Source organism: Syngnathus acus, chromosome 14 (genome assembly GCF_901709675.1).
Source record: "Syngnathus acus chromosome 14, fSynAcu1.2, whole genome shotgun sequence".
In the NCBI taxonomy this organism is placed as follows: domain Eukaryota; kingdom Metazoa; phylum Chordata; class Actinopteri; order Syngnathiformes; family Syngnathidae; genus Syngnathus; species Syngnathus acus.
In genome coordinates, this window is record NC_051099.1 from 9,694,363 (window position 1) to 9,707,338 (window position 12,976).

A 12,976-nucleotide genomic window follows, 5' to 3' on the forward strand; every position below is an offset into this window, starting at 1 on the left:
GGTCTCAGGGGTTCAGTAGAGTCCCTCCACTGCAGAGGTCCGAACATACCTGATTTATTGTGTAAATTCGTGATGACGCATATCTGAAATGGTCTCGCAAAGGCAACAGCAGAAGTCGCACTGATGTGCAGGTCTGTAATTTGTTTTTGAGTCCATGCATTGTGTTGTTTTTTTTCTTTAAACAAGGTAATGTTCATGCACAGCTCATTTTGTGCACCAGTAGTAAACATTGATGTCTTGAATTTTGAAAAAAAAAAAGATTTTCACTAAAGAGGGGTTCGGTGAATGCGCATATGGTACTGGTAGGGTTCCGTACCTCCAACAAGATTAAGAATCACTGCTCTAGGGTTCGATCAAACCCAGGTTAAGAATCACCGATCTATAAAGACGATAACAATTGGTTGTTCGCAAAAGCAGTAAACACCATGGGCATTACAAGTCCCAAATTCTCCAGAAAATGACATTTGGGGGCACAATGTGACACTTGTCATGTGCCCTGACAGAGAAAACAGCAACGGATTTGGCAGTCCTGACCGAGGACCACTAGGGACATGGAGACAAAGCTGGGCTTCTTACTGAAGACATGCCAGTCAACTTCTGGATATGATGAACAAGGAAGAATGCTAAATGCCCAAAGACAATAACATTTCAATACACGTGATGCGATTACTCTCACGATTCTAACGTGTACCTACTACAAAAAAGTAACGTAGCATTATGCTACATTACAAACAGGAGTCCTTTTCTAGACTGTACGTGACAAGCTTCTCTCAAAGATGTCTGGCCTTTTACTTTAAAAAAAATGCACACATGCACGCACAATACAAGATTGATATAAGATAATTTTACATTATTATAACTTAAATATTGGTACTGGTAGGTGCACTTTGTGTTATGCCACTTTTCCATTCACATGCAATATATTTCTGTCTAGTAGTACCTGGTGAACTATCTTTACAAGTACTATGCCAAGCTGATATCATATGGGTCACATAAACCACTGTTGGTCGAACAGATTCGTCATTCACACATTCTTGTAGCTCTTAATTGATTCATTTAGTCTATTCATAATCTGAAATAATGCAAATAAATGTGTTGCTGTGCCTCTTCCACAAATGCTGCCGTACTGTACGCCATACTAGTTCACAGTTGGAAGCTATCTCTTTTCTTGCTAACAGTCTCCTCTTGAGTCAAATCTTATTAAGACCAGCAACCAAATTTTCTAACCATTGCTTCACTGTGCTGCCGGCACCAACTTTGAACAAAACATGACAAATGGACTTCACTGCCATTTCTGAAAACAAAAGGTTCATTCCTCAGCATTGAATAGATGGATTTATCCAAATGTCAAGTGCTACTGAATACCGGTACACGTACATCTTTTTATTTTTATTTTTTTAAAATCCATAAAATCTGTCAACTGTTATCAGTAGTGCCACAGAAAAATAATAAAACAATCACATTTCATCAACGTTTCTACATCAGACTTGTACGGATTTTATTACTACATCCAAAGTGATAACGTACTAATGTCTTGCCTTAGCATTCCACATTAAAAAATATCACATAATTAATGTTGCTCAATGTACGTCAAGAAACCAAAATTGATAAAGACATATTAGAGTGTCACAAAAGCTCTCAATTTAGTGGTAGCAGCAGTTGACCAGTTTAATGTCAGGATGTAAGTTCATCTCGAAGCAATTCTGTTTTTCAGATTGACAGTTTCCATTCATCCAGTTTGGATCAGAGGTCATTGTGGACTGTGGACGGTCTTGTTCTCTTGTTGTTCAGCCTGTATCAACCGTCTTTCTTCAAATGCCTCTCAATTTTGCTTTTGTTTTTCTCTAAGCCAATGGTCATCGGTTCCATGTTTTATGCCAGGTGAGGTGGCTGCCCCGGCTCTCACAACCTGTGCAATGCAAAGATAGAAAGAGTCAGGGCAGCACACCTCATTCCCCGACAAAAAAAAAAAAAAAACTCAACTTTTATACTAATTTAACATCAAAGAAATAGTAAACACTTCCACAACGAATCATACGCAAACACTACAATGTAAGTTGCCTTTTTACAAAGTTCTAATTACATTGATGGAATGTATGATGAATTAAAAGTACACTACTCACAAAAAGTTAGCGATATTCATCTTTCGGTTGATATTTCAGCATTAAGCTAAAACATCTTCATACAAACAATCTTCATAGGTGCACTTAATTTGTCCTCCTCTGAACTTTTGAATGCTTCACACAATTTGGTATTCCCTAACAAGAAGCTAAACAGCTAAATTCGAAACCCTTGCATGAACCATGACTCGACCAATACATTCTTGGTTGAATTAAAATAGGTATCTAAACAGACCATCATGAGACTCAGATAATGATTACCAATTTAACAACAGAGATTTCAAATGTGTTTCTCAGAGCAAAGTGAGCACTAACCTTAGAGTGTCACAGAATGTCATTAGGGGGTTGCAAAAGAGACAGAGGGACTCTATGGGAATCACAGAAAGGTATATATGTGGTGATACCTGAAATATTATTGGTCAAATCATGGATCAATCATCTGTTGTGAATTCTGTCATTCAACTCCTGTTAGAGAAAAGCCGGTTTATCAAAAAGCAGTTAAACATTGAACAGATGGACATGCATTCAAAAGTATAGTGAAGGCTGAAAATCCACAATTTTCCAGAGTTTTACATAAATTAGAATGGTTATCCACACAGACATTATCGTGAACGCAGTGATGAAAAGATGAGAATAAGGAATGATTGGTGAAAATCTCCTCTCCAGTATTTTCCATGCACTAATTTTAAATAAGGTAAATTTGACCATCACAAACATCTGCTTTAACTTTAGAAAGCAATAAATCACATTTTGTCCCGTTTTGTGACATGTTGGCGACCAAACCGGTAAAAAAAAGAAAAAAAATACTGTATACACTATATACATACATACACACAGACATACATACATACATACTGTTGGAATAATTTAAGTGAAGCCTTGGCCTGCCAGACCTGGAGGCCTTGTCTTTACTGTTTATGACTTTCCTTTTATCTAGGTTTTTCCTTTTTAGTGACAGGGATGTCTTTTGATCCCTGTCAGCCATATGTCTCCTTCCTGTCCTTATGTTATCTGTGTCTTTTTGTTCCTGTAGGAGGCCTTCACTAACAATGAGCCGAGCTTATTTGCATAGGCGAAATGTTCTTATTTGGTTCAGAGGAACTTCATTCCTTTTATCTAACTGTAGGTTTGGTTCATAGATTGTTGTTGGTCAGAACTGTTTTTCTTTGTTAAGTGTTATATACAGTTTGAAGTAGTTGCGTACAAGTTATCCTATATTTACTCAATGTTTGTTTAAGGAACTGCATACCAGGTACCTTACATTTACTTAATGTGTGTTGAAGTGTTTAGGACAAGTTACTTATTATTATTGTGTGTTACTTTACCAAGTAGATAAAGTTAGCCAAGGTTTAGTTGCATTGTTCCACAGGAAAGCGGCAATTCAAGTTATCTGATCCCACTCGAGGACAAATCAGCCAACCATGAGAAGAACAGTTGGTTGAGGAAGGAGGACGAAGTCTGCGGGGGTCACGGGCCGACAATGAAGTGCTAATTCACACCACACTACATTCCTTAGCTAATAAGCGTTGCTACAGACACTATCTCCCCTCCCTTTAGTGTAGCAACGCCTCTGTAACCAGGGCAACCAAAACATTAAATAGAGGAGCACGTGAAGTGAGAACTCAGAATTGATGGAGATTGTAACTGAGTTTGCTCTCTCTATCGTTCTCCTCGCGAGTAAACCTGTTCCGGTTCTTTTCTCCTCTTCCTTCCAGCGTATGGTTTAATGTCTGATGGTATTTAGACCTAACACATACATACATACATACATACATACATACATACACACGTGTTAGTAAATACAGTGCCTTGCGAAAGTATTCGGCCCCCTTGAACCTTTCAACATTTCGCCACATTTCAGGCTTCAAACATAAAGATATATAAAATTTTAATTTTTTTGTCAAGAATCAACAAGTGGGACACAATCGTGAAGTGGAACGAAATTTATTGGATAATTTAAACTTTTTTAACAAATAAAAAACTGAAAAGTGGGGCGTGCAATATTATTCGGCCCCTTTACTTTCAGTGCAGCAAACTCACTCCAGAAGTTCAGTGAGGATCTTTGAATGATCCAATGTTGTCCTAAATGACTGATGATGATAAATAGAATGCACCTGTGTGTAATCAAGTCTCCGTATAAATGCACCTGCTCTTTGATAGTCTCAGGGTTCTGGTTAAAGCGCAGAGAGAACCATGAAGACAAAGGAACACACCAGGCAGGCCCAAGCACTGTTGTGGAGAAGTTTAAAGCCGGATTTGGATCCAAAAAGATTTCCCAAGCTTTAAACATCTCAAGGAGCACTGTGCAAGCAATTATATTGAAATGGAAGGAGTATCAGACCACTGCAAATCTACCAAAACCCGGCCGTCCCTCCAAACTTTCATCTCAAACAAGGAGAAGACTGATCAGAGATGCAGCCAAGAGGCCCATGATCACTCTGGATGAACTGCAGATAACTACAGCTGAGGTGGGAGAGTCTGTCCATAGGACAACAATCAGTCGTGCACTGCACAAATCTGGCCTTTATGGAAGAGTGGCAAGAAGAAAGCCATTTCTCAAAGATATCCATAAAAAGTCTCGTTTAAAGTTTGCCACAAGTCACCTGGGAGACACACCAAACATGTGGAAGAAGGTGCTCTGGTCAGATGAAACCAAAATCTAACTTTTTGGCCAAAATGCAAAACGATATGTTTGGCGTAAAAGCAACACAGCTCATCACCCTGAACACACCATCCCCACTGTCGAACATGGTGGTGGCAGCATCATGGTTTGGGCCTGCTTTTCTTCAGCAGGGACAGGGAAGATGGCTAAAACTGATGGGAAGATGGATGGAGCCAAATACAGGACCATTCTGGAAGAAAACCTGTTGGAGTCTGCAAAAGACCTGAGACTGGGACGGAGATTTATCTTCCAACAGGACAATGATCCAAAACATAAAGCCAAATCTACAATGGAATGGTTCACAAATAGACGTATCCAGGTGTTAGAATGGCCAAGTCAAAGTCCAGACCTGAATTCAATCGAGAATCTGTGGAAAGAGCTGAAGACTGCTGTTCACAAACGCTCTCCATCCAACCTCACTGAGCTCGAGCTGTTTTGGAAGGAAGAATGGGCAAGAATTCCAGTCTCTCGATGTGCAAAACTGATAGAGACATACCCCAAGCGACTTGCAGCTGTAATTGCAGCAAAAGGTGGCGCTACAAAGTATTAGCGCAAGGGGGCCGAATAATATTGCACGCCCCACTTTTCAGTTTTTTATTTGTTAAAAAAGTTTAAATTATCCAATAAATGTTGTTCCACTTCACGATTGTGTCCCACTTGTTGTTGATTCTTGACAAAAAATGAAACTTTTATATCTTTATGTTAGGCGGCTCGGTGACGCACTGGGTAGCACGTCCGCCTCACAGTTAGGAGGGTGCGGGTTCGATTCCACCTCCGGCTCTCCCTGTGTGGAGTTTGCATGTTCTCCCCGGGCCCGCGTGGGTTTTCTCCGGGCACTCCGGTTTCCTCCCACATCCCAAAAACATGCTTGGTAGGCCGATTGAGCACTCCAAATTGTCCCTAGGTGTGAGTGCGAGTGCGTATGGTTGTTTGTCTCTGTGTGCCCTGCGATTGGCTGGCAACCGGTTCAGGGTGTACTGCCCGATGACGGCTGGGATAGGCTCCAGCACGCCCGCGACCCCCGTGGGGACTAAGCGGTACAGAAAATGGATGGATATCTTTATGTTTGAAGCCTGAAATGTCGCGAAATGTTGAAAGGTTCAAGGGGGCCGAATACTTTCGCAAGGCACTGTATATATCTATAGTATATATTTATATTATATATGTGCAGTCAAACCTCGGTTTTCGACCACAATCCATCCCAGAAGGCGGTTCGAGAAGTGAATCGTTCGAATACCGAATCTATTTTTCCCATTACAAATAATAGAAAAAAAATGGATCCGTTCCAAGACTTAAAAAACGCCTTTTTAAAGCATTGTTTCATTTGCACAACTGCAGCGCACCGCACCGCCGAACGCGCAACTGTAGCGTGCCGCCGACCGCGCTGGTCACATTATGGTGACAGAGCCGTCGCTGAAATTTAAAAAATATTTTTAAATTCCTGATGTACTTTCCAAAATGTAAGTGGACCTCAGTGCGCAGGGAGCTTAATTTGGGCCGATGGCGTAACCGCAGCGCGCCGGGCGCTCACTGTTGCATTGCTTTAAGAGCGTCTTTGTGTTTACTGCTCCCACTTGCTTTTTTTGGAGGCATGATTAGGGGTTAATACAATCCTCAAAGTAACGAAAATACAATAACAACGGAGTGAGTTGAATTTGTTTGACAACTGAAGCAAAAAAATCGCAGATTTGTCGTTTGAATTCCGATTTGTTCGAGAACCGGGACGTTCGAAAACCGAGCTTTGAGTGTATATCAATATTTATAAAAATGCACTGCCAATGTAAAAAATATTGTCCCGTTATTTACTAAAAGATTGAAAATTATAATGTTTAAAAATAAATTATTCATCAATTAATCACAAACTAATTCATAATTATTTTAAATAATTGTTAGTTGCAGCCCTACACACAAATTTGATATACTTGAAGGAGCTATGACCAAGTCTGTAGAAATCATGTCAACGTAGGGATACACAGATTTATTATATCTTCTGAAAGCTAATGAAAGAGCATTTACCGTAATTCCCGGACTATAAACCGCTACCTTTTGCACAAGCTTTGAACCCTGTGGCTTGTCGTCCAGTGCAGCGTATCTACGGATTTTTCGTGATTTTTGTGATGACTTATACACTTATACACTTGCAAAAAGCTGTGGACCACTGTAGTGTGGCACCGCTTTGCTGGGCAGAGGGATATGTGACCGGACACAAGGTCACTGGGGAGAAAAGTGGTGTGTTGATCGCATGTCCGTCTGCCAGGCAAATAGTGCCGTATAATTGACACAAAGAAGAGACAGAACGAGATCAAGATGGACATTACTGAAGAAAGGAAGCTTTTATAGACAAACCCTCATTATGGGGGACAAAAGAAATGCATATAATGCCGCTTTTAAGTTAAAGGCAGTCGATTTGGCTCTTAGCGAAGGAAGTAGAGCTGCTCATGCACTGTAGAGGTTTCCTCCGGTCACTAGAGGGCACATTGTTGATGACATCTTGTTGAGTCACCCTTTTCTTTTTTTATTTTCCGGTCATGTATACTCTGGAGCTATACGTGTAGCTCGCATGACATTGCCAACTTGACCCCTGTAAGTGGTCCCATTTTTTTCATTATTAATTGTGTGTCGCTAGTGTTCCCTGCACATTAAGTTTATTATGATCGTCGCTGAGATTTACACGTTTGTATGTTTGAAGAGCTCCTTCATCTCTGTCAATAAAGGTTATGTTAATAAAAGCTATGCGTCCCCAAAGAACCATCTCTTTCCTGACAATATTCTTTGTGTATATTCTCTTAAAAATGGTAATTAAACATTAAAAAACCTGCGGCATGGTCCGGTGCGGCTTATTTATGAACAAAAGATTTTCCCCTAAATTTAGCTGTTGCGGCTTATAATCAGGTGTGGTTTATAGTTTGGAAATTACAGTAATTGTTCTGCCAAAGCGACTACACATTGCTGACATAGATACTATAGGTCATGCGTGTCAAACTCAAGTTCTGGGGGCCAGATGCGGCCCGCCACATCCTTTCATGTGACCCGCGAAGACAAATCAAATTCATGTCAGTACTAAAATTGTAAATTGACTTCATTTAAAAAAAATAGATCTCTTGCTAGCATTTTTTTACCATTCATCTTCCAAATATTTTAACATATTTTACTTGTTTCAGATCTGAAAACTAGTTATTCATCAATTTGTTGTGTAGTCTATACTGTATATCAGTGGTCCCCAACCACCGGTACCGGTCCGTGGGTCACTTGGTACCGGGCCGCCAAGCCGCACAGAAAAAAAAAAAAATTATCGACGATCAATTAATTCAGGTCAAGACACTCGTCCCGGTCACGTGACATGTTTCCCCAGTCGAGCCCGCAAAGCTAATATGTGGCGACAGGCTAACTAACCAGGCAATGAAGCATTCAAAACTGCTTCAACACATGGAGAACAAGCATCCTGCAATAAAAGACAAACCTTAATCACTTCGGGTGTCATTGTCTCCGATTACGTCTAGATGGGACTGGCTCGTTTCTGAGAAACAAACTCAGTGCTCCCACTAATTCAACGTAATGGTGAGTTTTATTTTTGTCATTTGTACTTGTTTTTATGTCAGTCGTATCATTTTATTTCATCGTATTTATATATTTATTATAAATGTATTATTTATTTATTTATATAAATGTATTATTTATTTATATAAATGCCGGTCCGCGAAAATATTTCTGACATGTAACCGGTCCGTGGCGCAAAAAAGGTTGGGGACCACTGCTGTATATGATATGAGGTGGTCATACATTTATTTGGGCTGACAGTCGTAATGACCCTCCAAAGCAAACTGACGACAATGCGGCCCGCAACAAAAATTTGTTTGACACCCCTTCTATAGGTGAACAAGCTACCGTGCATCTGTAAATAATCAATATTTTATAGACAAATATAAAATGGAGAATGTTTTTTTATTATTGTGATTTCCAATGGCATGCCACTTGGGTGCCATAGCACCATGGTCAATATAGTTTCAAAAGCATTAGCTGCACCTGGAATTTCACGATAGAAGTAGAATAAATTCTGTTTTTCATTACACCTTAATGAAGTGTCCAAATGTATGTGGCAGGTTAATATGGAGGGCCTATGGAAGACATAGGGTCAGTCCTACATACTATCTGTTGAGCCTCAGCCTCGGCGGGAAGAACCTAATGAAGAATGAACTTTAACCATCCACACAGTGATACAAGCTTGCACAGCACATGCCAAGCCTTGCACCATCTTCAACACACGCACACCCATCTACCCACCCGCACACCCACACCATCTTACCTCACAAGATTTTCATTGTCACCCGGTCCTTTACAGGTTGTACACTCAGTCCTCGTGTCATCTGCTTTGTTTTTTTTTAACACAGCAGATTGCCGCTGTCTGCGCTCCCTTGGTAGTGAGTCCTTTGAAAACATGAATGAATCAAATGCTGTATAAGGCAACTGTTTCTCATGTAGTATTTAGAAAAGGAGCCTGGTGTTATACAACTACATTGAAACAATTAAAAATACTATTGACAATGAAAAAGGTTTTACCTATGTCTATTATTCTATTTTCATGTTTATGCACATTGTATTTATCTAAAATGGCAAATGTAATGGAAAATATAATGTGTTGTCGAATAATCAAAACAAAACTATGGACTGAGTTGTATCAAAATATATTGAAGCGTGTCAAAAAAGTTCCAGGACTGGTATTTCAAATCCAAATTAAAAATTTTCCTCTAAGTGACAGTCTTTCCCAGCATTCTCTGCCATGCCTTCAAGCATTCCTACCCTAGGAACTGCTGGTTATTCAGGGTACTGTGAGCAAGTGAACTATGAAGCAGCCATGAGTCGTCCCGCCACAACACTGGCCTCTTCTTGCTCACTGAGCAAATGCCACAGGATATTGTCGATGTGCTGGTTGATTATTTGGACCATAGTCAAGTGGTAAGCTCAGTCTTTGTTTGGATTCTTTTCTGACAACAGTCCTGGACCTTTTCTGACACATCTAGTGCGTAGATGATCAGTCAATCTTCAATCTTGACAAAGACAATTCTGTCATTTTTTAAATGAGAGACAAACCTCTATGTTGTCGTCTCTCTCTTCACAGAAAGGGATATTCTTTCTTTTCTGCCCTCTGGTTCTCTGTTAAAAAAAAAAAGAAGAAATCAGTTCAAAACATTACCCACCGTTAATTATTCATGTAAATATTACCTGTTCGGATCAAATAATTTTTCTAGAGGTGAGGGAAAACAAAACACGAGAAAATGTGGTTACCCAAATGCTCATGCCCTTTTTAAGTGGGGATGTGGCTGTGTTCAGAATTAACTGGTCCCCATTTAAAGTGCTTCACATTAAAACCAAAATAAAGTCCAGAAGTTCTGGTCTGCTTTTCCAAATGTTTATAGTGACATCTTACAAAAGGGGTCCCGGTTCATAGGCCAAGTGGTGGGCTTAAACATATAATTCAAATAGAATAATAATAAAATTTGAGTATACCTCTACTAATTAAAGAAAAACCCCAAGTAGTCACAGAAACAACTTCTGTGAACTTCTGAACCTGACAAATGTAATGAAAATTAACCAATATCAAGCAGGTTCGACAATTATTCTTAAAAGCTAACTCTCGGAAAAGGGCTCTGACAAAAATTATGAGTGTGCTTTCTTTGTGCATTAGGTATATCAAGAATAAACAACACTTGGTTTGTACGCATGTGCTTGTGTTACGGCTGGGGAATAACATTTATGCAAAAACAGGTAACTTATTTAACAGGCAGTGAAAACAATCTGATCTGTCGCTTTTGGCTCAATGTCACATACCAAATGAAATACTCAATGTCAAGACTAATACTTCTCGAAAGAAGAAAAAGACCCTACCCAACTGCTCAATCACACTTGGATTCATATCATATTTGGTATGCACTTGGCGTCACTTAGAGCTGGGCTAATCATAAGCTGATAGATGCTTAGCGTAGTTACACGATGTTCCACATGTAATGTGTGCTCTGCATGCAGTAGAAATGTGGAACAAATAAAGGATTTTAGGCAAGTTTCTGTTTACATACATCATGTATGTAAAAGTCAATGAAAAATATTTAACTGTTGATAGAAGACAACAGCGATAAAGAAAACAATGTTCTAGAATTCTATAAATGTTGTGAATCAGCAATGAGTTTGGATTAAATTAATACTGGCACTGTTAATATTGTCTTCTGTCAAACAATTAATTCTTGTTACAGATGCTTTGAAGTACCTAATAAAAATCTTTAATGTTTGTATTGTCCGATCTGTCGCTTTTGGCTTAATGTCACGTACCTAATGTCAAAACTACTAATTCTTGAAAACATCATCAAAATGTAGCATCCAACAGGTTGGTGGCCTTCCTGTGTGCATGAAGAATAAAATAACAATGACTGCCTGTTTTGGGGGTTAGGTCATTTGGTCATTTGACAGTCGTAATCCGAGATCTTTTGAACATGCATATCATACATGTCACTAATTTAACTAAAAATGCAAATAGATTTGATTAATAGACAGACAGACCGACAGAAGTCATGTGATAGCCGTAGTATTCTTTTGCTCAGACAAGTTGCAAGGTCTTACCTTAGTAGCTTTTTCTGACAGTTTCGGCAGTAACTTCCGTGGAAGTTACAAAAGAAGACTATGGCTATCACAAATGAAGCCATAACAAACACAATCCAACTAAGAAGTCATGTGAGTACCAACTTTTATTAAAAACCAAACAGTGATTTGTTGTGTCAACTTATCATTATTATTGAAATGGGGGTAGCTAAACTTGTTTTCTTTATGTCTAGAAAAACAGAAATTAAATGTCAAATCAAATGAACGTATAAGGTTTCTTTTTTATGACCTTATCATCTTTAAACTTTTTTTAACGTTTTCCTAGTTCTAGTGCAGCCATGTCCAAAGTCCGGCCCGCGGGCCAAATCCGGCCACCGGTCAGATTTCATACGGCCCGCAGCTTCGGTCTTATAATGTATTATTTATGGCCCGCCTGCACTGTCAAACTGAATAAAAAAAAAAACATGAAACTTGAAACTGTAATTCCTCCTATTACCAAAAGGTGGCTGCACCACACCTCTCCGCTCATTTCTGCCATGGCGACTGCAAAGAAAACGAGGAAAGTTGACGTTGAGGTGCCGTCGCTTTCAAGAGAAATGGGAATTACAATACTTCTTCACTGAAAATCATGGCAATTGTGTTTGTCTAATTTCTAAAGATTCTAAAAAAATTGAAGGAACACTTTGAAAACACATCAGATTTCAATGGTGACATTTTCTTTTGGATATCTATACTGATATGGACAGTTTAATGTCTCAGGAACAAAAGGATGCCACACCTTTTAATGGAAATAAAAGTTTTCAGCCTACAGAGGGCTCAGTATACAGACACCTCAAAAATCAAAGGGAAAAAATGATATGGCAGGCTCGTACTTTTTGCCTAAATTCAAATTCTGCAACTCAAAATTCTTTTCAATATCTTGTGTGGCTCCCACGAGCTTGTATGCATGCTTGACAACGTTGCGGCATGCTCCTAATGAGACGACGGATGGTGTCTTGTGAGATGTCCTCCCAGATCTGTCTAAGGGCATCAGTGAGCTCCTGTAAAGTCTGAGGAGCAACCTGGCGGCGTATGATGGACGGAAACATTATGTCCCAGAGGTGTTCTATCGGGTTTAGATCAGGTGATCGTGAGGGCCATTCAATTGTGTCAATTCCTTCATCCTCCAGATACTGTCTGCATACTCTTGCCACAATAGGCCGGGCATTGTTGTGGATCAGGAGAAACCCAGGACCTACTACACCAGTCTGACCATGGGTGCAAGGATTTCATGCCGATACCTAATGGCAGTCAGACTGCCGTTCTCTCGCCTGTAGAGGTCTGTTCGTCCCTCCATGGAAATGCCTCCCCAGACCATCACTGACCCACCACCAAACCGGTCATGCTGAATGATGTTGCAGGCAGCATAGCGCTCTCCTTGGCTTCTCCAGACCCATTCACGTCTATCACAGGTGCTCAGGGTAAACCTGCTCTCATCTGTGAAAAGCACAGGGCGCCAGTGGCGGACTTGCCAATTCTGGTGTTCTATGGCAAATGCCAATCGAGCTCCACGGTGCTGAGCAATGAGCAGAGGAAACACTACAGGACGTCGTGCCCTGAGGCCACC

At 40.0% G+C, this 12,976-nt stretch overlaps 1 protein-coding gene across 8 annotated transcripts in view; it reads right to left on the reverse strand.

Moving 5' to 3' along the window:
* Nucleotides 1–265: 265 nt before the first annotated feature.
* The window catches only part of phf14 (PHD finger protein 14), a 163,271-nt gene continuing 150,560 nt past the window's right edge, over nucleotides 266–12,976 (reverse strand). The window contains exons 15-18 of one of the 8 annotated variants that reach the window (XR_005100216.1): nucleotides 9,871–9,933; nucleotides 9,086–9,207; nucleotides 2,525–2,585; nucleotides 1,851–1,909 (exon numbers count right to left, since the gene is read on the reverse strand). Coding sequence is in view for 7 of the 8 variants with exons in the window: in XM_037270204.1 (XP_037126099.1) it covers nucleotides 8,928–8,961; nucleotides 9,086–9,207; nucleotides 9,871–9,933 (219 nt within the window). In the remaining variant the exon portion in view is untranslated. Of the gene's footprint in view, nucleotides 1,910–2,524; nucleotides 2,586–8,724; nucleotides 8,962–9,085; nucleotides 9,208–9,870; nucleotides 9,934–11,103; nucleotides 11,172–11,841; nucleotides 11,914–12,976 lie in introns of those variants that run through there. The other 7 variants (XM_037270209.1, XM_037270205.1, XM_037270204.1 and 4 more) reach the window with 7 other exon arrangements.